The 26,507-nt window shown below is 38.0% G+C and overlaps 2 protein-coding genes across 2 annotated transcripts in view; one reads left to right on the top strand and one right to left on the bottom strand.

Moving 5' to 3' along the window:
- col4a2 (collagen, type IV, alpha 2) overlaps positions 1-16,004 on the top strand; it is an 85,164-nt gene extending 69,160 nt beyond the window's left edge. The window contains exons 32-48 of the mRNA XM_084724634.1: positions 841-984; positions 1,072-1,197; positions 1,295-1,476; positions 2,129-2,192; positions 2,301-2,375; positions 2,496-2,603; positions 2,695-2,802; positions 2,886-2,957; positions 4,120-4,245; positions 4,792-4,908; positions 6,489-6,650; positions 7,510-7,608; positions 7,738-7,884; positions 8,874-8,990; positions 10,775-10,966; positions 13,297-13,583; positions 15,029-16,004. Of these exons, the coding sequence (XP_084580760.1) occupies positions 841-984; positions 1,072-1,197; positions 1,295-1,476; positions 2,129-2,192; positions 2,301-2,375; positions 2,496-2,603; positions 2,695-2,802; positions 2,886-2,957; positions 4,120-4,245; positions 4,792-4,908; positions 6,489-6,650; positions 7,510-7,608; positions 7,738-7,884; positions 8,874-8,990; positions 10,775-10,966; positions 13,297-13,583; positions 15,029-15,283 (2,381 nt within the window). The 3' untranslated portion in view covers positions 15,284-16,004. The remainder of the gene's footprint in view (positions 1-840; positions 985-1,071; positions 1,198-1,294; positions 1,477-2,128; positions 2,193-2,300; positions 2,376-2,495; positions 2,604-2,694; positions 2,803-2,885; positions 2,958-4,119; positions 4,246-4,791; positions 4,909-6,488; positions 6,651-7,509; positions 7,609-7,737; positions 7,885-8,873; positions 8,991-10,774; positions 10,967-13,296; positions 13,584-15,028) is intronic.
- Positions 16,005-16,865: 861 nt separating this feature from the next.
- On the bottom strand, positions 16,866-23,664 carry rab20 (RAB20, member RAS oncogene family). Its single transcript, XM_084724633.1, has 2 exons — positions 23,186-23,664; positions 16,866-18,442 (listed from the first exon to the last, which is right to left on the bottom strand). The coding sequence occupies exons 1-2, from the start codon at positions 23,373-23,375 to the stop codon at positions 17,841-17,843; spliced, it is 792 nt and encodes a 263-aa protein (XP_084580759.1). The 5' UTR covers positions 23,376-23,664; the 3' UTR covers positions 16,866-17,840.
- Between the last annotated feature and the right edge of the window lie 2,843 nt (positions 23,665-26,507).

Below are 26,507 nucleotides of genomic sequence, written 5' to 3'. Positions count from 1 at the left end.
CAGCCCTGCGATGAACTGGCGACTTGTCCAGGGTGAACCCCGCCTCTCGCCCAATGTCACCTGGGATAGGCTCCAGCAGCCCGCGACCCTTACAGAATAAGCGGTTACAGAAAATGGATGGATGGATGGATCTTAAATGTGGACTCGTTCCTAGATGTTGACATATGGCTTTCCCTTTGTCATAGCATCTATAAATACAAGTTAAGACTACCATGCAAACTGTTTACTAAGTGTTTTCCAAAGTTTTCCCAAGACCATGTAATGTCCTTTTTTTAGTGTAGTTTCTAATGCAACATCACTTGACAGGTCAGAGGTCACATGTAGTTAATGTTGTTTTTCAGCCTTGCTCCATACATGCAGAGATTTCTCTTGATTCTCTGAATCTTTTAATAATATAATAGACTGCAGGTGGTCCCTGTTTTGGAACATGTTACAATACAATGTTATAATGACATTGTTGAACATTAATTGTCTTGCTTTGTACTGTATTCAATTGAATACGACTCTTAATGTATTTTAAAATCATTGCATTTTGGTTTTATTTATGTTTTGCACAACATCCCAACTTTTTTTAGACCCAAGGTTGTAGTCTGTACTTTATTCAAGTAGTTCTGATCAGATTTATTTTATTTTATTTTAATATATTTGATCAGTAAAGGCAAATGAGTTTTGGATGTTGGTCCAGAAACTTGTGGTCTGGTCTTCCTCTTCCTCATTACAGAATTTCTGCATAATGATGATTGTTCAGTGTTAAACATGTTAATTTTTTAAGAGCAGTAATTTTGTAATTGGAATGGAAGGATTTTTTTTCTGACTGTTGATGCTTCTTCTCTTTCTCAGGATACAAAGGGTCTTCCGGCATGTCTGGTTTTGTGGGGATCAGAGGTAATCAAGGGGTGAAGGGCTTCAGCGGGCTGAGTGGAGAAACTGGAGTGATAGGACAAGTTGGCCCAAAAGGACTGACTGGGAAAAGAGGGGAGAAAGGTGAGATTGTTCTGTTTTTAAGTGCTGTGTTCTGTAGAAACTACCAGATAACTTACCATCTCTCTCATAACCACGACTGTGTGCTAGGCGATCGTGGTTTGAGAGGGCCACCTGGCGAGAAGCCTCACATCCCCGCCCAGATGATTGTTGACATGAAGGGAGCCAAAGGAGACCCTGGGTATGAAGGAGCTCAAGGTTTCACCGGGCCGAGAGGTGTGCAGCCACAATCATCATGATCAGTCACTCTGTCTGTCTTAACTCCCTCTGTCCTGTCACGCTTCACTTCCTCACATCATACTCTCTTCCACAGGTTCTAAGGGTTTCCCTGGTGTGCCAGGCTACGAGGGATTACATGGTCTTCCTGGAGACCCCAGCAATGAGAAAGGTCTCCATGGAGATCCAGGTGCACAGGGGCTGCCAGGGATAAAAGGAATGCCAGGCCTAACTGGAAATCGAGGAATTACAGGTTTTGAGGGAATGTCTGGCGGCAGGGTGAGTAGAGTCATACTTCTGTAGTGATGAGAGAATTATAAAGAGAACTGACTGTCCCTAAGTCCCACGCCTGTTTGCTCTGTGCTCCAAAAACAGCCAAGCAAACTTCTGTGTCCTATATGTTGAAAAGAACCTGAGCACACATGGTGATGCCTTGCGTAAAAGGTGTTCAATAGCAGGCAAATGTCCCTCTACTCCAGTGAACCTCAGTGCTTTCTAGGGGATCATACAATGTGCGTAACAACAGACAGTCTGTCTCACATCAGACATTGCAAGGAAATACAGCTGCCAAACTTTATAACAGGATTCTGTCAGTTGACAAGCTGGATTATCCAGATGAGAATGAATACTGCAATAAAACACTGACAGAGCTGCTTCTTTTAATGTACTTATTTCATGAATTTGCACAACAGTAATACTACAACTATATTACAATACTTTGACCATTGTGTTGCCTCATTCAGCGATAGATAGTTATTTAATATATACATTTATTTAAATGAAAATGATCGGCCACGGTCTACTGATTTCAATTATTGCACTCACTCTGTCAGAATGTTAGAATTTGTGTCCCTTTACTGTTGTTTTATTGCAAAAGTTATGTATTCTAGTGTTTGATATGTTTGTAAAGTGCTCATTTGTCACCTTTCAGGGAATTAAAGGAAGCCCTGGTGCCTATGGTGCATCAGGAGACAAAGGAAAGAAGGGGGGCAAAGGTAAAGCTTCAAATTTTAACTCTACACAGATAGGGATCTAGATGCTAATTATAAAGTGAGTGTGATGAAAATATTTAAAGTGCTAATACATTTTGAATGCCATCACAGGTGAGAGAGGGCCTCGTATAGACCTTCCAGGAACCACTGGATTGAGAGGAGAGCATGGTTTGCCAGGAGAACCAGGTACAAACTATAACTCATACAGCTTTTATTACTTACTTCTCCTCTGGTGCTGATCAGCACCACTTAACGATTAGAGGCTCATTCTTGGCTGATATGATATGTTTGATGCACCCTTAATAGGCCAGAAAGGGTTACTGGGAAACCCTGGGGACAGGGGTGCATCTGGTTTTGATGGCATCGAAGGGAAAAAGGGAGAGTCAGGTGATCCAGGATTATTAGGATTCTCAGGTAATATACTCCCATTAAGTATGTCATGTTATATTAAATGTTATACTGGACGCTGTAGAAATCTTATGACCAACATTTTTTTTTTCTGCAGGCTCAGATGGGCAGAGGGGAACTCCTGGTAACCAAGGCGAAAAAGGCTTTCCTGGAATTCCTGGAAAAGAAGGACATCCAGGCTTTCCTGGCTTCCCAGGAAACAAAGGTAACATGATCTTTCCTTCTCGTTAAACTCCATACTTTGTTGTCCACCCTATTCCTCCACCTGATCTATGCAAATGTGTGCAGGTTTCCCTGGCCTGAAGGGTCTTTATGGATTACACGGACTGAAGGGACAAAAGGGTAGCGCTGGAATACCAGGTACACCAAGTTTCAAGAATTCATTAAAACAATATCTGTCTGTACCTTGTACTACTAGAACATACTGTGAATTTTTCAATTTAAAGATCCCCTCCACACAAATGTGTTTTTCTTATGTCCCCTAAAATGTCTGACCTTGTATCTGTGCAAAGTTAATTCCTAGAGACGTGTTTTCACTAGTGATAGACAGATTAATAGGGCTGATTATATATATTATGTATTTTGTTTAAGATAATAGTACATTTACTTCTAGCTGTTGCTACGTTGGAGTGAGTGGGAAGTCAGCAAGTATGAATACAAGTTTAATGTCACCTCATTCATAAACATGATTTCTGCCTGAGTCATGTCAGATAGATCAGCAATGTTGACTTTTTACAAATGAAGAAAACAACTCCCATGATCCCCCAGGACTTCACAACATCATCAGACATGAGCATGAGGACAGATCAAGAATTTCTCAAAGAGGGAAATTATGTGTTTCCAGCCCCTTTGAGGATTTTTTAAAACTTTTTATTTGGGAAAAACATTTTTAATAACATATTAATCATAGAAAAGTATTTTTTATGTGTCTGGAGGTAAGGTTTGAAAATTAGCCAGATACTACATTCACATACTTACAGCTTAATCAACTTATTTTCTCAATCAGCCTTTTAAAGGGCTAAAATAAAAGTGTGTTATAAAATGTCATAAAAGACAGATACTGCAAGGTGCAGCAATTTTTGTCATTTGTCGTAGGAGGTTTCTGTATTTATGCCCTTCTCACTGGTTTGGGGTAGGCAGGACTTTCTTAGAAAAAGATGACATCACGTACTTCTGTGCACCAGTAAAGATTTAGCAACATCTGACAAGAGTTGGTAGGTTGTTTGGACACTTTTAATCAAGTCTGATTAGACCACTAACACACGGACCTGATGTAGCACAGTCTCTGGGTTTGTCAGTGTTAAACTAAAAAACTAAGAAAACTACACTAAGAAATAAAAAAGCAGGCTTACAGGAGTAAGGTGAAGTGAACCAATTTTACAAAAGACTTTAAAGGAATATTTCTGAATTCCTCTCTACATTCAGTGTTTGTGAAGTAATTCGATTTTTCTACTTAGCAGTATTTAGTAGTAGAAATGTCTCACTTTGTCTGTAAACACGTGTGTTTCTTTATTTTTATCAGGTCTTGATGTCACTGGACAAGCTGGGGAGTCAGGAATCAAAGGAGAGAAGGGGGAGGATGGTGACCCCAACAACCAACCAGGTTTTCCTGGCACAGCTGGTTTGAAAGGCTTCCAGGGACCTATAGGTCAGCCACTATCCTTCTACACTGATGTTAGGCCATCTAAGACAATGATTCTCAACCTTTTTTCCTTTTTTCCCCTACTTGTATCTAAGGAAAGCTGAGCCCCCTATATGCACATACACTAAAGAATAGGTGATTTGTTCCAAACCTTCTCTGTCCAAAATAAACATCAATTAAATTGTTTCCATTCTTAGAACATTCACCTTTGGTAAATGTCTCTTTTCTGATAGAAGAGCTCACAGAGTTGTAAACTACTATGTAATCTACACAATAGCCTACTATTTTTTAATTGAGGATTAAAAAATAGCTTTGTGTATGTGACGTTTGTGTAAATTGTGATTTTAGTTAACACGTGCAAACATAATTTTGGCAACCTCAGACAAAGCCTTGGGGACCCCTTGGGATTTCTGGAACTGTCCCAAGGGGGGCTGGGACCTCAGGCTGTGAACCAACGATCTAAGAAACCTGCTGATCAGATGATGCACAGTTACAGATTTTGTTTGCTGTCATGTGGTTTAACTATCTTAACACCATGTTTCACTTGTTCAGGTGACCAAGGTCAGCCAGGACTGCCTGGATTCCGTGGCCCTGCAGGACCAGGCGGGACCCCAGACAAACCAGGACCCACTGGGGACCATGGCTATGTAGGACCTAAAGGGTACTCAGGTGTGAAGATACAGTTTAATCAAAGAAATAAAAAAAATAAATCTGATCTGTTTCATCTGTTGGTCCCAGAGCTAACCCTGGGATAACTTTGCCCTTTTTCCCACATACATTTGTGCCTTTTCCGTACACATGTGACTTAACTCAGCTTGAGTCGGTGTGTCACCTCAGCATGGCAGGGATTCACATCTCCATTACAACAGGGCTACCTGCATGAAGGTCTTTTATCTGATGGTGTGCTTGTCTTGAGTCGAGCAGCTGTGAAACGATGGATAAACACATTTCATTTCCTATAAATTCTCCACTATAAATATTTTGTTATTTAAAAGCTTTTATTTTGAAGCAGCAAAATCAGGAAATGTTTCATCAGCAGTAACAGCTGAAAGCAAACATGAAACAGTGAAATAAAGCAGTAACATGAAAGTACAAACACTGATGAAGGAGAGAAACTAAACTTCAAACCACAGAGATTCAGTTTAAAGCTACAAAAGTTCTGTGAGCTGGACAGAGAGAGACTTTCTGTCTACTCTCCTGCACACATGCAAGTTCAGTCTCACAACATGCTTGCTTGAGAGGAAGAAGGGGGGTGGTGGTTGCAACCCACTTGTAGGCGGGAAAGGTGCGGTTTGACCCTGCTCTGATCACAATCTGTCTCGGAAGCGACTTAGCACAGCTCAGCATGTTATAATTGTTAATGGAAGTCTAAATCAGTGTGGCATGGTTTGACCCTGCCAAAAATGAGATTGGAAAAGTCCTAAGGGTTAAAGAGAGTTACATGATTCACACTGCACTTCTATTAGTCCTGGGTTAAATACCAGTTGGAACATGCGACTAATGTTTACATTTTGGATTGTGCCACTGTGAAAGCTTTCTTAGCCTCAGGCTAACAGCTCCTTAGCCAGGGGCTAACAAGGGTCTGAGAATGCTTTTAGCCCGGGGTTAAGTGTATTGTGAAAAGCCCTTAAAAATGTAGCCCACTGCATGATGGGATTGTTAGCAGACAGTAGTGTACATGTTATGGGCACTATAAATTTCGTAAACTTAAACATTCAGAATTCAGACATTCAAATAAAATGATTATTATTTTGACAGTAAATGCAGTTAAACACTTTCACAGTACAATTATATTAGTAATGTCTCACTAGATATTATTATTACCATATTTTTAAAGATTTTCAATTTAGCCCCAGTTGAATAGTGATATTAGAAATAAAGGCAGGAAAGATGGCACAAGAGAGAAGGTTTTGACATGCAACAGAGGCCCCTGGTTGGAATCATACTCAGAAACATGATGGTTATATGATATGCATCTTAACCACAAGGCCACTGGGACACCACAACATAATTTTAATGTGTGTTTTTATTGATCTTTTCCTCAATCAATAACTCTCAGTAGTAGTGACAGTTGTAGCAGTAACTGTAGTAGTATGAACATTAGCAGCTTTTACATCTTGCTAGAGGAGAGGGTAGCAACAATTGATTTGATTATTAAGATTCAAAGTATTAGCTATTATTGCTGAAAGAATTATTATTCACATCATGTACTCAGTTTATTAATTAACCGTCAATGACTTGTCTCTCAGGTTTCCCTGGAGCGAGAGGATATCCTGGTGTGGACGCTCCCCCCGGAGAAAAAGGTGTAGTTGGATCTACAGGGTTTCCTGGGTTCCCTGGCAGGAAAGGATTCAAAGGAGATCATGGTCAATTTGGATTCAGGGGACCGAACGGTGTTTCTGGGAGGAAAGGTGAGCATGATATATTGAATCTGTTCAAGGATGAGCATTTAACAGTAGCTTGAGTTCAAATTACTGTGATACCACCAGTGAAATGTTCTTTTATGATATTTTGACTGGAACAGTTACAGGTGTTTCATTTAGACAGTTTATGGGTTGTTTTGGCCTTGTTAACTTTATTGCCATTTCAACAAACCAAGTTATGATCTTTCCTTGGTGAGCTCTTTGATAAACAGGAACATATTCAGCACAGTAATAAAACCATATTAATGAATATAATTTCAGTAATTGAAATAATTGAAATAAGAATTAAGTCAGTCAGTCTAGCACAGCTATATTGGTATCAAATTGGTATTTAATTTGATCTTTTCTGGTGGTGTTCATTTATGTATTTTAATTTATAGTTATTTTATTAATTATTAAAACTACCAATTAAATTTTACTATTACTGTGCCTTCATGTCATTTTGGATTTTACATATATATAAGTGAAGAATATTGGCCAATATATGGCTATCATGTTTTTTGTTTTTTCTACTCCCTAATATTGGTATCAGCACTCGCCTCAAAAATCCAGTGTCAGTCAGGCTCTATAATCAATGAATCAGTAAAGCTCTTGCTGTAACACATTAGGATGCCCAAAGTACCACAAAGTATTTCAGTGAAAACCATAAGCTAAAAAGAAATGTAACATTAAATTTCACACATGCACACATGTTGCTGTCTTTTTTAAAATATTGTAATTGTATCATATTATGAGTTAATCATTTTGATTTCCACTTCCACTGATTTCTGGCACTTTGCTTGGATCAACTAATGATAATGACTGCTATGATCTTTTGAAATACAATTTTGATATGCTTTATTTACAGGAATTAAAGGAGAGCAAGGGTCGATGGGTGTTCCTGGTGTGTTTGGTGTGAAGGGAGAAAGAGGGTCACCTGGTCCAAAAGGAAACTCTGGACCTCCAGGTAAATTATGCACTTTGACAAAACATACCAACTGCTCACTAGTCACTAGATTTTTTTTTTTTTTTTTTTTTTTTGGGGGGGGGGGGGGGGGCGTTGGCTTTGTCATTACCTCATCTTTCCGTGCTGCAGGTGTTCGTGGGATCACTGGCAACCAGGGTCCTCTTCAAATTCCCATCAGAGTTCCAGGAGAGAGGGGCCCTCCAGGACCACAGGGTATCCAAGGACCCAAGGGAGTTAGAGGGCCAATAGGGCCACAGGGCCTCCCCGGGGATGCAGGTTAGTTATTGACAAACAGCCATGATGATATGCCGTCAGAAATGAAAGAAACATGCTAAGTTGAATTACTTCCTACTCTAACAATAACACTACAGCCGCAGTTTCCCACCTTCACATTTTCCATTCTGTGCTGGAATAGCTGTTTTAGTTTGCCCGTTTGATGTTAATTAGAGTTTTAATTAATCCTGAATGTTTGTCAATTGAGTTATTGCCTTTTTATGAGTCATAAGAAATCACTAATAATCTTTTAGAGGGAGCAGCTGTCTATAATGGTTAAATTGAGCAATATGTTAATGGAGTCTGGCAGGCAGAGGACAGGCAGCCGTTTAACTCAGACTCCAGAGTGTTTTATTCTCAGAGCAGTTTGCTTTTGTTTTCAGGATTATAGGCTGAACTTTGCTTTGACAGACAACTGATAGATTTATAAAAGCTAATCAACTTATGTGAGACTCGTCGTCACTTTTTACTGTCAATTTACAATGTTGTACTCGTCATGCATTCCTGTGTTACTGCAGCCTGCCTCAGCTTCCTTGAGTCTGGGCAGGAGGACCAGGGGGAAACAACTTGCTTCAATCACAGACCGTATATTAAACAGGGTTTCAGCCTATTTAATCTAAGGGGGTTCTTGGATAGCTCAGTTGGTAGAGTTTGCGCCCCATGTATGGTGGCTGTGAGTCCTCTGCAGCAGCCGTGGGTTCAACTCCCACCCATGTCACATCTTCAGCTGTCCTGTCATTAAAGGCATGCACTTGCTGTTTGGACTGTAGTATTCATTTTTGGACGTGCAATTGTTACATATTGCACTTTCAAAGCACAGAGTGTGTCATATACTGTACAGCTTGTAAAGCCCCCAGAGGCAAATAACGATTTGTGATATTGGATTATATAAATAAAATCTGACTTGATTTGTTACTATTCTATTTGTTATTCAGCATCAGTGAAAAGTTCAGCCCAGCGACATACATGTATCTATCTATCTTCCTGTACAGGTTTCATGGGACCCATTGGGCAGAAGGGCATGCCTGGGATTAGTGGTCGACCAGGGACGCCTGGATTCCGTGGAGAAGTTGGACAAATGGGCCACCCCGGTCTGCAGGGCATGGAAGGTGCGTCTGACACTGTGGAGCAGTTTGGGATTAGGTTAATAAGCCTGGATTAAAGGATTTAAAGTAGGTGGAGATTTAAGCAGGAACCAGTTATTTTTTGTTTAGGTCGACTAAGTGAATGAATGAGCATTGAACTGAAAATTATGAGCACTGAGCCGGGGCTAAAGGTCTATTTGTATTATTGTGTAATTATCTTGGCAGAGAGGGTTGGCAGGGATTGAGGGAGGATATGAGAACAATAGGCCACATGCCTGAAGGCATCCTACTTTCAGATGTGTTTATGCACACATACAGTAACAGTCAAAAGTTTGGACACACTTCTCATTCAATGTGTTCCATTTATTTTTCATAACAAATGGTTCCGATTATACCAACACTGTGCAAAGCTGCCATCAAAGCAAAAGGTGGCTACTTTGAAGAGTCTAAAAAATCAAAGAGGAAAAACATTTGTAGGTTTGACGGGTGCGTAGGAGAAGACCATGGGTCAACAATAAAAAACAAAAAGACTCTCGCACACTGACCTTTGCACTTGCAATCAAAGAAAGTGAAAAACAAATTTTCCTTGGTTTTCATATTTTTTTGCATAATACAAAATTCCATATAATTTCATATTTCAGTTTTATGTCTCAATATGAATTTACAGTGGGTATATGTGTGTGTGTGTGTGTGTCTGTGTGTGTATTGAGGACCACAAGTGTCATGGAAATAGTAATAAAACATTATTTCATTAACTATTTTTACAATAAAAATTAATAAAATTTCCTTACAAAGTCATTTGTTATTTGATATTTTAATGTACAAAAAAGGAAATTATGAAAAGCTTTGGGTATAGCTCTCTAACCAATCGGAGATATTGTCATATCCCATGGCAAATTGTCATTATTTTACTTTGTTTTACTCAAAGTGTCACGGAAAGGCTAAAAGGAGAGAGTGAACTACTAAGTAAATCAAAGAACTAATAGGAAGAGAAAAAGAGAAATGGAAATTGCCCTTTAAATGCCAGATTAAATCTGTATTCTTAATTCAATTTGTGAATGTGGTTATTTGTTTCTCTTGCATTTTCAAGTAGATTTTTAAGTTCCATTATCTATTTATGAATTCATACATACAAATACATATTTTTCCTCTTACCTGTAGCGATATTTATACATCTAGATTGTTTTGGTGTGAGTTGCAGAGTTCTGGGACATCGATATGGAAAGATGTCTGCTTTCTATCAAATATAATGAGACAGGTGGCACATGGCTTGTGGTATATTTGGAAAAAAATCCAGACCAATGTCGCTTTCCAGAAATCATGACCTACTTACTTAATCTGCAGACAGTTTCATGTAGGAACTACTTTCTTTCTACTGTAGAATCTACCGGAACTACTTTTTTTCTGTTCCTATATGAAACTGCCCACAAGAAGGTTTGTGAATTACAGTTCTTGAGGATGTGGGTCATGATTTTTGGAAAGAGACACTGGTGTTGAGTTTTTCAAATGTATTTTGCTTTGAGCACCACGGGTAAGAGGAAATATATATATTTGATTTTGGGATGTACTGTACCTTTTAAAATACCAGATAATTAATTACTTTGTAATTTAGTCTATTTATTTATATATCAATAAATTATTTTGTAAATACATGTATTACTGCCTATTTTTATTGTATAATTAGTTATTAATTAATTAAAATATTTATTACTGTTTCCACAACAGTCCCTCATATGTGTGTGTAGATGTATAATTGATAATTAGTTCATTTTGCTCAATACAGTTCTCAACTCCTTAACCCTCAACAGGTCACCGTGGCAACCCTGGTGTCCCTGGGTTACCTGGTATGCCGGGCCGCAGCGTCAGTGTGGGATACTTGCTGGTGAAACACAGTCAGTCAGAACAGACGCCCATGTGTCCTGTGGGGATGGCCAAACTGTGGGACGGCTACAGTCTGCTGTACCTCGAGGGCCAAGAGAAGGCCCACAACCAGGACCTGGGTGAGTCAGGCTGAACCATAACACTGATCTGCAGTATGTTCGTGTATTTAGTGTCATGTCTGTATTCTGTTGGGTATGAATGTGATTTTGTTACAGTGCGGTCCTGTCTGAATGCATTGACGGTCAGGCAAACATTCCCACATTAAAGCGCTGACATTGTAATCCAGTGAACCAGAAGACATTCCTCAGAGGTCGGGCTCATCAGATCTTTCTGCTGGTGCAGTTTGATTTGGGGGAATTTAGACCAGCAGGTGTTTTTAGTTTCACATTTCAAGTCGAGCTACGTTGGCATGATGGGGCTGAAGAAGAGAAAGAGAAGAGTCTTGATTGACAACAGAAAAGGACAGACTTGTTTTCATCAAGTTAAAACCATCTCACAATCATCGGTCCTCAGTTATGACATAATCCCTTCCACTGCTTGCTCAAAGTCTAATTCAATTGGGTATACCAGTTCAAGCCTGCTTGTAACAGTGGCAGTGTTTCTACGCACAAAATATTCTGTTATTTTCCCATATTCCTACTAAGCTGTTTATATGGCTAATGAAAATAAATTTTCCACTAATATTCCCATTTACTTAGAGACGTGTGTACTTCAAACTGATTATGGAAAAATGGAATGGCTGGAGCCACTTTAGCCATTTACTTCTTTGCCTCAAAATAGTATTTTTCCACTGGTGGCACCGCCTCCTTCTTTCATTCATTCAGCCACCTTCTTGAGAAGGTCGGTGCTGCTGTATTTGCACATAATCAAAACTCAGTTGATATCCAAGTCTTTTGTTACGTCTAAATCCCCAATCTGCTGTATACATGTACAAAGAAATCTCTTAAAATGTGAACAATACTGGCATATGCCATGTATTAATCGGAAAACGCTACATTCAGAACAAGGTCTAATTAGGAATATCCAAATAAAAGATATACTCTTTACATGACCTACAACAAATTCAGAATATTGTCACATTCTCACATTATGTAATAGTGGAAAATTAGTGTGCATGTAAATGTAATCACTGACTTATATAGACTTGAAATCCTCATCCTCGCTCTCATCTCATTGCTGCTTTTGCCACAACTGACAAAATAAAACTACACAGACTGGAAAGTGGACTTAGATGTTCTAACAAAACTCCACCTCCAAAACATAAACTACTCTATTACACCACACAAAGCTGGAACTAATTTCCAGATGCTAAAATACTGGCTTCAGATTCGACCACCTTTAAAACATGATTATGTAACTTTTGAACAAAGACATTAGTTGTTCTTCCTCTTTAAAAAAGTGGAATTCATAAGTTGTGTAATGCACCTTGCTCAACTCATTTGACCAGTAACTAATGGGTGTGAATGTGAGCTAACGTCAGCAAACTTTACGTGTTATTCATTTCTACTTGCACTACTGTTATACGATATTTTAGAATTTACTATTATCCTATAAGTGTAAGTTGTGGCACAAGTTAAAAACATCTTAAGATTTTAGACTATGATCCAACATGTTCCTCTGTTTGGGTAAGTTAATCATCCTGTAGGGCTTTATTTGCAATAATGACAGGCTCACTATGCATTATTCTGCTTATTACTCAACTATATAAAAAAAAAAATAAATAAATAAATAAAAAATCAATAATTTGACACAAAATATTAATGTAAAAAATATTATATTCATTTACAAATGATTGTATAGCTCTTCTAGAGTCAATGATCAGAACTGCATCCATAGCAACAGTCTGTTCTCCATAGCAACGGTCTGCTATACAGAAATAACAGACCTTAGAATGCTGTTAATGACCAATCAGAATTACACTTTATAATAACCATCATTAATAAATGGTCCATTGATAGCTAATTAAACTTAATTTATGTCATTTTACTGCTTTACTGCTTGCTACTTTATATTAAATAAATAAATAAATATATTTATAACATAGCTCATAGATACATAACAGTTGCATTCAGATTACATAAATAAACTATTTAATTGTTGCAGACATAACAAAAACATTGCATACAGTGTAAATTGTAGAATTATTGAAAAATTAGTAAACATTATTAATTATAATGGTATTGTTTACTAACAGTGAAAAAACTATTAACTAAATTAAATAACTATCAATGTACCATTTATTATATTTATTTTTATTTTTATGATGGTATTATAAGTGTTATCTTCTGTTTTCATATTTTAAATTGTGTCTGCTTTGTTCTTAATCTTTATTAAATGTGTGATTATATAATTCGTACATAATGTAATTTATTCATTCATTCAGTTTTTGTATGAATTTTCTTGCGTTTTTTTTTTTTTTATCAAAGTATAATTTATTTGTCCTTTCCAGGTCTGGCTGGCTCTTGCCTACCGCGCTTCAATACGATGCCCTTCCTCTACTGCAACCCTGGAGACATTTGTTACTACGCCAGTAGAAATGATAAGTCCTACTGGTTGTCAACAACTGCTCCTCTTCCTATGATGCCTGTAGAAGAGGGAGACATCAAACCATATATCAGCCGCTGCTCAGTGTGCGAAGCTCCATCAGTGGCCATCGCAGTCCACAGTCAGGACATCACCATCCCGCAGTGTCCTGTGGGCTGGCGCAGCCTGTGGATCGGCTACTCCTTTCTCATGGTGGGCGCTACTCTTTTTTTCTAGACAAATATGTTTAAATTGATCAAAGGTGATATGTGCAAGATTTTAAGAAGCAGTATCATTTAGTTGTTAAATGTGACACCATGATACAACTACCATAAGAAAAGTGACAACAGTCGATAAAATTTATAGACACTGTCTCGTGTCTTACCATTAAATGGAAACTCCACCAAATTTCTTTCTAAATGTCTAGATATCTTTTCTTTGTATCTTTTTCTTCCTAGTAACTTTATGGAGTTACAACACTAAATTGTTTGAAATCCATCTAAGCTTAGACCAACATTGTTACAAGGTTGCCTGTTTTCTCCCTACCCTTCATCATTCTTGGGGATTTTGTTTTTCATTATTTTTCATTAATGTGGGTTTCATTATCTGCCAGGCTACTGGAAGTACTGGAAAAACATCATCCCACTTATTTTTTTGTTTTTATTATTTGGGATGTTTGAGACCGCTGTTGATTTCACCAATTACCGATATAATGAATTTTTTGACTTGACTTGATTCTTTGAAATGGCTATGCACAGGTACTCAGGAGGCTGCTTTCTTTAAGAGTATTGTATGTTTCATTTAACATGTTAAATCATATATGCGAACCAAGTGTAGAAAGGAACACAGAGAAAATAAAATAAAATGATTAATGATTAATAATTAATTGATCAATTAATTTCCATTATGAATTTATCTGATAAAAAATGTATTAATTAGTGATTAATCAGTAGTCTAGAAATGGCAGTCATCATGCCTTATTTCATAATAGCTTATCTGGCAGATCCATTTTTTGAATAAAGAAACTAGAATTAAAGTTAAAATAGGAAAAAAAGAAAAAATGTAGGTTTTGTATCTCATTATTTACTTATGATTAATCAATTAATCAGTTGTTAGCAGGGGCGCCGCCAGAAATCTTGGGCTCCCTGAAAGATTAGATAGATAATACTATTAAAATAATATTGATAGCCGTCAAAGGGCCCCCTGTCAGGCCCGGGCCCTTAGAATCGTCCTAACTCCCCCCCCTGCGCCCCTGGTTGTTAGCATTTTCTGTTAGCACAAAATTTGCGATCATAAACTTTATTAACGTTAAGAATATGTGATAATATATTTTATTTATTTATTTTAGGGGCATGTCATGTACATGGACATGTACATCTTTACTCTAATACCAGTACATCTGTGATAGGCTCATATCGAGTTGATTTATCAGCTGATCAGTATATGTATATTTTTTATTTATTAGCAAGAGGATCTATGATTCACATTCACTAAGGAACATGTCACACAGCACAACAGTGTGGTTCACTGATGCGGCTTTAAAAGGGTTGGAGCTGCCGTGAGAAATAATGCTCATCAGTAGATCAACTCATTGTTGCTTTTGCACTTTTGACTTCACACCTGCCTCATTTCCTCCCCTCTCACCTCTGTCTCCACAGCACACAGCGGCAGGAAATGAAGGCGGAGGTCAGTCCCTGTCGTCGCCCGGCTCCTGCCTGGAGGACTTCCGCACAACGCCATTCATCGAGTGCAACGGGGCCAAGGGCACATGCCACTACTTTGCTAACAAGCACAGCTTCTGGCTCACCTCCATAGATCAGTCGTTCCACACTGACCCGTCAGCAGAGACGCTCAAAGCAGGCCAGCTCCTGTCACGCATCAGCCGCTGCCAGGTCTGCATGAAGAACTTGTGAAAGACTCTGCAGTGACGCTGACACAACGAATTTGTTCCATTGGCGGTCTCACATCATGTCTCTATCCATGTAGTAAACCAAACAAAGGGGCATCTGAAATATTGGTTTAGATTAATGCAAACAGGAAACTTCCCTTCACTCCTCCCTGAGCCACAGAGCTCAGATATGCAAAGACTGTGTGATGCCATGAGCTTTTAGTGAAACGTCCCTCTGTAGAAAATTCAGGAGAAGCCACATAATGAAGTATTTACAGGTATTTTTGTGTTAAATGTGGACTGGTGCTTACTGTTAACTTATTACCTCAGCTACTATGACACATTGTTACCCGTACACTACAGCTGAACCAAAGACGCCCATGTGTATGCACTGCTTCAGTTTATCTACATGTTTTTATTGTGTAGGGCGTACAGCCCGCCACAAAGCCACTAACACTGCTTCTCCGCCAACTGAAGAATGTGTCATTAGAGGTCTCGAACAGTTGTTGGTTGATACTATTGACAGTATTATCCTGCTTTTTTATCTATTGCTCTTACAAAACCTATTTTTATAATATGAGTCTTTTCGAGCTGTTAATCTGTTTCATTTAGCAGTTATTTCAAAATTGTCTGTAACTCTTTACTTTTCATACACATGACTGGGTTGCACCAACAAAGATTAATTTAATCTAAGTTTATCAAAACGTGTTTCAAGATGAATAAACCCAGATTTAAAATTAAGCAAAGCTCTCTTGCACAATTAAAAACTAACCTCCATTTAGTCAGTCCAAATGGAGGTCCTTGCTTGCCAAAATTAAAATAAATGAATAAATTTGATTGCTGTTGGGACCTAGTATGAACGAGGGGAGAAACTGAACTTTCAGCTGCTCCGTATGCCTTAAAAAAAGAAGTTAAATTGTTTGCTAGCCAGCTGAGAAGTTAACATAACACTGCAAGAGGAATAAATGTTATCTAGGTTTAGAGTAAAAACTAAATTGAGATTTAAAGAGAGGTTTAAAATGAGTCTTTCTTAATTCTAAGCTAGATTCAAAATTTGGTGCAACATACTTCAAAGTTTAAGTGTCATTGGGTTTAAAATTTGATCCTTGTTGGTGCAGCTCGGCCAAAATGTTCACACAATGCACTGATTGTCTCTGTATTTATGTATCAGCTGAATGAACTTGACCCCCTTTCCCGAAGAGTTTAAATATATATCTTATCTAACACAACTCATATCACACTCCTTTTCAAATCTACTAATTATTGAGCTGCCTCAAGCTGCCAACAGGACCAAATGTAAACAGCTTTGATCAAAGGTCTCACTGTGGCAAATCCTTGTTTTGGTCACTGATCCTGGGTTAGATTAGAGTGTTTTACACCGTTTAGAAAATAGGTCAAATTTTCTGCTTCACCACAATGCACTTGTTTGGAAATAAACAGTTTGATTAGACCAGAAATATACTGACATTTGTTTTAATTGTAATATAATAGTAATTTTCATAACATGATCATTGGATTGTAAAGATTAAATGTTATTTGTTGTACTTTCTGACTGTGTTGTTTTATTCCCAAAAGCTCAAAGTAAACTGAAAGACCAGACAGACAAAGGCAAAATAAACATCTTTATTATGACAGCGTACTTAAAAATTCAACAGGGGTTTTTACTATATACACTAATTGAAATGTTCCAAATGTGCCAGTGAAATATAAACAACGCTAGTAACAAAGCATAAACGAAAGCAAAGTGGGATTCATGAACACCTCCAAATACAGCGATAATAAACAGTGCAACGTGCCACCCATCTAACCATTAGTGCTGTTAAATTTGTGACATCCTCATTCCAAAACATTAAAAAATAGCAGTGATTGACTTGTTATGTATTATTTGCATTCAGACACATCTCTTTGGGATACAAGTGCAGCTTCAATCGTTGGGGTGGAAGGTTTCAGAGCACAGAATGAAAATATAACAGGCATTTATTTCCCTTCCATGCAAAGAAATACCTAAAATGTCACTGGACACTATGAACACCAGTCTTCACAGAATCAAAAAAGTGTGTTTAGTGTGTGTGTGTGTGTTACCAAGAGGTCATTAATGCTATTGGGTCTTAGTCAAGGCAATTAAGTAGTACCATCACAGTATATTTGGTGCACAGACCAACCTGTTGATTGTCTTTAGTTAAAAACAAGTCTTTGCATCTGGCAGCACCCATAGGCATACATATGCAGACGCCACATTGGCCTTTGAATCCTATGTCAGCATCGCCGCCATATTGGACAGGGCAAATCTGTCCAGTGAACAAATAAATGGCAGAGCTGTGTTTTTTCTGGATAAAAAGCACTCTGTTTATTTCTCAACTGATGTCAATGAGTCATGCTGTACATGGAGTAAGTTAAAAATTGATGAATTAATGAGGGGATTAACTGCAACAGGTTGAGAACTAAATGTTACAGTGCTTTTTATCCAGAAAAAAAACAGCTATTTGCCCTGTCTCGTATGGTGGCAACACTGTTGTAAGGCGGCAACGAGCCAAAGCGTCCAGTGCGGCGTCAACCTATAATATGTCTATATCTTCACCTTCCTAGCAGCAGGAGGATTTGGCCTTCTTGTGGCCACCGCCCCTGCACTCCTCCAGGTCCACTGTAGGAGACTCCTGGTTCTCATTTCTCTTCCTCAGGATGGAAGGCAGCACCAGATCAAACAACGCCTCAAACAGAGTGTCCACATTGTAGCCCGTCTTTGCGCTCGTCTCAAAGCACATCTTCTCTGCAGGCAGGCTGCTCTTTTCATCCAGGCCCTTGTAGCGCAATATTCTCCCGTAAAACGCCACCGCGTCCTCAGGGGTGACCTGTTTGTGTAGCATCACGCTAGAGAGGAATGCGGGGGAGGCCGGGGGCGTGGGGCAAGCGGACAGCACCTGTGGCTCTGTCCTCTCCTCCTCACACTCAGTTCGGTCCTCAGATGACACATCGGGGTCCAGGGACAGCTGGGCTTTAGTGTCCGTGAGATCGGCCTTGTTGCCCACAACAGCGTAAATGCAGTCATGGTTAGCGGTGTCAGTCAGGGACAGGAAGCGCTCCTCCAGCTCAGCTAGGCTCTGCCAGTTGGTAACATCATAAATCAAGATGACAGCAGCGGCACCTCGACAGTACATCGAGCCCAGCCCGTGGAACTGTTCTCGACCTGAGGAGACAAGAGACGGGTCAGCAGGAACCCCATAAAGACACAGACTTACTGTAGGAACAGCAGCCCAGATGGACACAGCACAGAGAAAATTTGTGAGGAAACACAAACAACCTTTGTTGTTGAAATATGCAGAATTCTTGAAAGGGCACATTGTGTGTAATAGTTTGCCTCTGGGGGCATCGCTCAGATCAGACCTGGGCAAACTATGGCCCGGGGGCTGGATCAGGCCCGCTGTGTTCCTTTTCCACCAACATGGAACCTTCCCCATTCTGGTTCAAGCCCCTAATTTTGAACCAGCAGGTTTTCCTTGGGAACCAAAGTGGTAGGTAACAAAAGTACACACATTTTTTACACAAGTAAAAGTCCTACAGTAGTACTACAAAGATTGTAGACTATATTGCCTAGGCCTAGTTCAAGTATGCTTTTTATGTGACTGTATTTAAAGGAGAAATCTGTAACATATTTTCTGTAATAAGTAATATAATAACCATGATCTGACATCAGAGATTAAGGAAACAAGTTAAGCTGAAACACTAATTTCTCTGACCAAAACACCACAGCTGCAGTGTCCTTGAAATAGTTCAAAATTCAAAGTTCAAAATAATGAGGAATGTTTGCCAAATGAGTAAGTGTTTGTTCACATAATAAATCATTAATAATCTTTGAGAAGGAGTAGATGTTTATAACTGCTGAATTGAGCAAAATTCTAATGGGGTCTGGCAGGCAGTGAAACAGGAAGTCACTGAACTCAAACTCCAGAATGTGTATTTTCGGATCAGTGGGCTTTTGTTTTCAGACTAACGGGCTTAACTTTACATTGACAGACAACTGACAATTTATAAACAGCTGAATAACTTACAGTGTAGGATTCTTCCTCCCTTGTTATTTGGTTTTGGGAGCATCTTGTTCTCCTGCAGTGTTCCTACAGCCTGCCTGAGCTGAAGAGGGTGAGGGGAAACTCACTCAAACCATAGATGGTACATTCAACGTGTTTACTACACAGTCTGTGGCTCCAACTTGCTAATTGGACTGAAGTATTCATTTTTATATGCACAGTTGTTTCATATTGCTTCTAACTGTGACATAAAAAGGAAAAAGGTCATCTGTAATGTTTTTCTTAAGAAAGGAGCAGGTAATACAAGATTTACCTGCACTTCTTCCGGTCATGTAACGTGTATAAGTAGATTGTGTTTAATTGTTTTATTTGTTTTTGTAAAATTGGTTTTGAAAAGTACACACTGAAACGAACAAACTAAACTCCTCGTGCTTCTAGGAAGCTCTTGTACATGCAAGTTTGGAAAAGTCAGATTAAAACATGAGGAGTCAAGTCTTCCTGTCATAGCCCTGTCATGTGACTATTAAGAGGAACAGGGCAGGCAGCTTAAATGCCTTCATGGGGCTTTGAAATGCAACTGTCCGACTGAAAAGGGCATTCATGATCTGTGGGAAAATAAGCAGCAGACAGCCTGTTTTCAATGTGCTGAGCCAAACATCCAACAGACTTAACGACAACCCTTAGAGCTGCTGCTCTCCCAAAGCTTTATGGTATATGCTGATAGGTCTGGAACAGTGGCCTCGCAATGACTCAGCGCTGATCCGGCATTTCTTTACCGCAACGACTAAATGAAATGAATGCAACAGCCTCTTGTCAGAGGTCATGGAGTTAGGGAACACACACAGGAAATGGTTTACTGGTGACACGGCAGACCTTTCCTTATCTCTGTGGCTCACCAACTCAACTTTCGGGACGTGCATATTTGTGTAAGAGAGTTTGCTGTAATTCATGTTTACACAATACTAGAATGTAATGCAGTTATGAGTTTATTCATCAGCAAGAACTGAAAATGATTCCTGTCAGAGGGTAATTTATCTAAAAAGACCAAAACCTAGTTAATTTCACTTTTTTTTCCCCTGTGTTTGTTATAAATCTCATAATAGGGCATTCCAGACAAACATGTATGGATGATGTATGCATATAATAACTCTATGGAAAAGTGCTTACCGAATATCAATTTTAAAAAAATAGAAAAAAAATCATCTTTCAAGGTTCAACATGAATCTGTTTTTTTACTTGCCCCCCTGCAAATCATTTTATTAGTCCAAGCTGATATCTTTGTTTGTTGTTTTGTCAGTCTATAACTCAAAGATATTCAATTTAATACGATAATAAACAAAGAAAAGTTGGAAATATCCATATCTAGGGATGAAAATAGAATTTTCTGTCAATTTGGTTGAAAATTTACTCTAACGTGGAAGTCATTATCAAAATGTCTTTGACCATCAGGGCTCTTGTGATTCTAGTGATCCAGAAGTTTTAGAAAAGTACTAGTTTGTATGTGTAAAGTGTATTTACAGTAAAATAACAGTACTACTGAGGTGCAGTAGGTCAGGGCCTACATAAATGACAAGTAATCCAAGAGTCCAATACTTCAAATACTACTACTAAAGTGTTATCAGGTACAGAGTAGGGATGAACGACTTATCGGAATTTTATCACAATTGCAATATGGACAACTACACTTTTCAATCGCAGGAAGCACAATTCTATTAAAGACAAAATGTGTTTCAAAATACCATTTTCATTTCAATATTGTCATGCTGCAGAGGTGTGTTTACCCACACATCATATTCTACAAACTTAAGAAAAACATTTTTGGTACAGATCCCCACAAAAATCACACCGTAATCACTTTAATGTTTTTTCAATTAAAATGGGAACAATACTGTAAAAATTGTCATTGCCTCAAATCGTGTCACAATGCATAATCAGTTGAAATAAATACAATTCAGTATTTTTATTCAATCATTCGGCTCTAGTACAGAGCATGAAGACTGATCTTCGTGTCACTGTAACAAATAATGTTCTCACGCTGTTCTTGTGTTGTGTGGAAATGTCAATAATCAAATTAGTTAATCAACAGAAAATCCAATCTAAATCCAATCCAATCTAAACCAGCTAAGTTACTCTTTAATCTTTTTGTACAGTAAAGACAATCCATCGCTTGCTGGTTACAGCTCCACATGTAGCTGCTTTCCACTTGCAGTGTAGTTTTAGAGCCTTTCTATTATGGGATAAGTGGTTAAATTACTTTTGCCAAAACGGTTACAGTGGTTGTTATCTCTGAATCCTTTATGTCAGGCAGCAGTTCATAGTGTTACAAAATAAGCTGAGAGTACGGTGAGTGTGTTTATTTCTGCAGAAGTACACAGATGACTATGGCTCTGATTAGGTCACATTAGTCCAATATTGAGCAACGCAGAACAAGACAAAGGACACAGTGATTTTACAACATCTGCATGGTGAATGGTTTTCTGTTAGTGCACTAAAAATCGGGATTTTAGCAGCTCAACCAACTAAAATTTTACTTACTGGGTCTGCAATTAATCATTATTTTTTATTATCGATTAATTTGTAGACTATTTTCATGATTATTCATTTAGTCTATAAAAGAAAAGCGTGGAAAATGCTCATCTCAATTTTCCAGACCCTGGAGTGACAATTTCTTCTTTTGTCCAGCGAACAGTCCAGAACACAAATACTCTTCATTTACTGTCATAAATGACAAAGCAAAGCAGCAGGTCATCACGTTAGAGATGCTGAAACCAGCAAATGTTAGATGTTTTTGGTGGCAAAATGATTAATCGATTTAACGATTGATTGATTTTCTATATAGTTAGCGATCAAAATAGACTGACTAATTCATTAAGTGACTTATTGTTGCAGCATAATTCATTATTAATAAATCACTCTTTCCAACTTTTTATTACAGGTTGCAAAACAAAAAGGAATATTTTTTAAAAATAATTACTCAGTTTGACCTGCTTCCCATAATGCAATTATTCTTTTTTGTTTTTTAAATATACTTTATATGGAGAAATTAGAGGCTGACCAATACTATATTTTTGAGGCCAATGTCAATATTAGGGACTAAAAATTTTTTTGCTATTGCTTATTATCTTCACTTATATATGCATGTATATAAAATTCACATTGACATCACTGAGACTGTAAACCTCACTAGTATTTTTAATAACTATAAATCACTATAAATTTACAAAAAATAAAATAGATCAAATATACATAAATGCTGCCTAGAAAACAAAAAATTGTAAGTTGTTTACACACACACACACACACACACACACATATATATATATACATATATATATATATATATATATATACATATAATATATATATCCTACATACAAACACATTTGTATCACTTGTACTTGTATCAAATAACTTAAGGTTAATACAACTAATTTTATGTAAATGATTATACCTTCTAACCAGCAATTAGCATTTTATTTTAGAGACAAGATCAAATGAGAAATGTAATCAAGCAGTTTAGGGGAGCCTGGCATTATATAAAAAGGTGTGTGACTGCTAATAGATTTAGAGATTAGTTTTGAAGTTGTTTTATGGGTTGTTTTCCCCCCGAGTGTGTTGGATTATCAGGTTGTTTTCATCCTATTGTGATGTGAGAGGTTTTAATTGCATTAGTTACTGTTTCTGTTTCTGGAGCTGAGAGGTTAATCTGTTGTTTCTATATGTCAGAATAACAGAACTAGCAGGAGTTTTGCGGTCAGTGCAGACTGTGGTCACATGCCAGTGATTGCCTCAGGTGGTGGGATCACGCGTTATCAGGTAAACAGACTTAAATAAACAAACGGGAGGCTTGACATTAAAATAAACAGTGGGTTAAATGTGAAGAAATCACATAGAGGAGGTATTACCAGCGGTGTCCCATATTGAGATGTTGTAAGGTCCCCACTGTTTGAGGAAAAACGCCCCTCCGACGGTGCTGATGGTGTCTTTGAACTTCCTCTCCGTGTACCTGTGGAGCAGCGACGTCTTCCCCACGTTCATGTCCCCCAGCAGGACCACCTTTACGTCGGGTTTCTTCATCTTCGACACCTCGGGCATGATGCTGGGTCGGATCCCGCTAAACGGGAACCTTTTTCCCCGTTAAAAAAAAAAATACACAGACACGGTCTAGCTCGTAAAGTTGATTTCAGCCTGGTCGTGAACTCCCCTGACAACAAACGCCATTTTAAGGACGAAAGTTGATTTGCAACAACATGACTATCCAGTGTTGGCTCATTCTCAATCTGATGCCTGAATCTGAACTTCAAAAAGTAACTGAGGTGAAACAGGAAGTAGGTGAGAAGCTAAAGATTTGAACCGCAGGCTTTTTACCCTGAGTTTTGACTTTCAGGTTCGCCTACTCGCAGGCTGTGTACCGCCCCCAACAGTCTACCATGTTATGTATTATTACACAAACACGGTTAACAAAACAAAAAAGGCAAAACTTTGTCAGATGAAGAAATTAGGCACAAGATACGCGAAAATTATGAAGAGAGAAAAAAAAAAAACACCATGAGGGTAAGGCAAAAATAAATAGGATTACAAATTAAAAAAATATATAAATTGTTTCAAAATGTTATAATAAAATATATGGCGACATATTAATATATATTTTGTTAGTATAGTGACAGACAAAATTAGAAAAGGACTTAACAAAGTCGAGCATAGATTAACAGGCTGAATCATGGTCTTCAACTGTGGATCCATGATCCCCATGATTCCTCGAAGCTAACATTGTTATTGTTATGTTGAAAATTATGTCTGAAAATAATCAACACAAATCAGACACATTATTAGCAAAGATAAATCATCCTATTCATAAAAACACATTGAAAAAAGGCTACTCATGAATCCCCTTGCAATCATGTGAGTTAGCTATTAAATCACTATGCAGCTAGGTGCTTTAATAGCTAAATAGTTAGCCAAGTATTATTGAAACATATTAGCTAATTAGCTTATTTATTATCCCAAGTGTACAGACACTCTTGTGAGCTACAATAGAAGCTGTTTGTCAAGAGATTCAGATATACTCACTAAGCAGAGGATGACTAAAGCAGCTAACTTAAGTCATGTTACATCTATTGCTGACTCAGTGGCTATGGACATAAATGAGACATAAAGACTCCTATAACTAGCTGTGTCTCTATTAGCTAAGAGTTCCATGGTTTGAAAAACATTTAAGAATCCAACGCTAAATAAATGAAAAGTGAGGTTTATGTTGACCAAAAATCAGCCATTCCAGGAACTTTGAAAAGTCCCCATTGGTAACATTTTTGACACCTTTTAAGAAAATTCTAAATAACAAAACAAAATAAAAAAAAAAAAAGTTTTAGCAACATTTGGCAAAAATAATTTACCAAATTTTGATTAAAGGTCACTGTCCTGGCGAACTGCAGGAGATCATTCAATTTTATTTAACCACTAGAAAACATTGCTGTACCCTTTGCAGAACATTCCTACAGTGAACGATTCTGGTACACCACTTGCATAATATGAATACTTATCTAGTAAAATGGTCATGTTAATAAGATCCAGCAAGTGAGCATTCATATTGTTAAAACTGTGTCAAGACATTATCATCCATTAACATCCAACTTTAGAAGGCAATCAGTAGTACATGAGCTGCCTTTCAAACATACATCTGTACACCCTTAAATAAAAGATGTTTCTGCAACACAAGAGAAATTAGAATAAGCCCAGACATTTTTGGAAAATATAGAATGGACTGATTGCAAAAATCTTGTCCTACAGGAGGAACAATTTGAAAACAGCCAAATCTACGTGAGAAAAGAGCCTTTTTCACCTACAAGGCCAAACTCAGGGCAAAAGTTCTTTCATTGGTTAGCTCTGACTTGTCACACTTTATCGCCTGGTGGGCGGGTGGTGGTTTGTACACTCAAACTTGACCATGACACAGATTCCTCTATCGAAAAAAACAAAATTCGTCCTCTTCACAAAGTGAGTTTTTCAGACTGCCTGCCTGAAGGACAGGGTTTTCCGCCTGAGTGGTTATTTTCAAAATAAAGCACATACCCAGGCAATAATGTTTGAGTCTTATTAAGATATTAAAGTAGAATACTCTTTAAAACTACTCTCTGTGTGTGCTTTTGTTTTGTGTTTGTTTTTTCATTTTAAGTTGACTTTTAAGATTTACAGCAATTTCATCAACTCGTATGATGCGTTCATGTACTGCCGTAAATGGAGGAAATATTTGTCACAATCGATCTCCGAGACATTACAAAACTTGCTGAGTTGGAAATCGCAATACGTCATCCCTATGCAATCCCTGTAAATGCACACTAGAGCTTTGACTTCTCATTGTGACACTTGGAAATGAAAAAAATGAGCTAATGCAAAACAATAAGATAAATCTGGTACAATGCTAATATTTGTTATTGTTTCTGAGGAAATAAATGTCAGCAACAAGTCACGTTTATGATTAAAGGTTGGAAAATATCTGCATATACAGGCCAAATGTACGGGCCTGACATTGCATTGTACATACTAGTATGCACAGAAGCTCACATAGGTTTTTCACAGCATACCTGAACACATTAAGGGTTATGTATGTTCTCTAAAATGAGTATCACAAACAGAATGGATAAATTTAGAGCTGCTTGTCATAAGTGGAAAATGTCAACTCATCCCTATAATTCCACCAGGGGGCAGTATTTACCAATTACACAATTACCAAGCTAATGTACAGGAGAGTCTAGAGAATGAAGGCATTCAGAAACCAATTAAAGTTAAAAAAAAAAACAAAACAAAACAAAACAAAACAAAAACACTGAAATCAGGAATTGTCCATGTCCTTAAACTGTCATAACAATTATTTACATTTGCTTGTGTGTGTCTTGTTCCATGGATATGCATTATACACCAGCATCTAGTGGTTATTACAAGAAGTGCAGCTTTGAGGTACTTCCGTTTTGCGTTCTCGGCTGTGGTGGCTGCTCTGTTGACAGATTTCAACCTGCTGGGATATAGGAGTGTCCGAGGAGCCTATGAAGGCATCATAAGCTTTTTCTTCCTGTACTACTGCTCTGGGCTAAGGCGCCTCATGATCAGGATCATTTGTGTACAGTTGACAGCGTTGAAACGCAGTTCCAGTTTAGGTAAGAAGAACTGAGTACAACAAGGGGGCTCCTTCCCACTCGTGGAGAAGCTTCGTGGTTCGGTGGCTGCCGTTAG

This window comes from Lutjanus erythropterus, chromosome 8 (genome assembly GCF_056507025.1).
Source record: "Lutjanus erythropterus isolate fLutEry1 chromosome 8, fLutEry1.hap2, whole genome shotgun sequence".
In the NCBI taxonomy this organism is placed as follows: domain Eukaryota; kingdom Metazoa; phylum Chordata; class Actinopteri; order Lutjaniformes; family Lutjanidae; genus Lutjanus; species Lutjanus erythropterus.
The sequence above is the reverse complement of the archived record's forward strand: the minus strand, read 5'-3'. Positions and strand labels throughout refer to the sequence as shown.

Excerpts from the sequence above, each read along its gene's own strand:
- rab20 (XM_084724633.1), bottom strand. The coding sequence starts at position 23,375 with ATGCCCGAGGTGTCGAAGATGAAGAAACCCGACGTAAAGGTGGTCCTG. Across the intron at positions 18,443-23,185 it reads CTCAATATGGGACACCGCTG|GTCGAGAACAGTTCCACGGG; the intron begins GTAATACCTCCT and ends TTGTCTCCTCAG.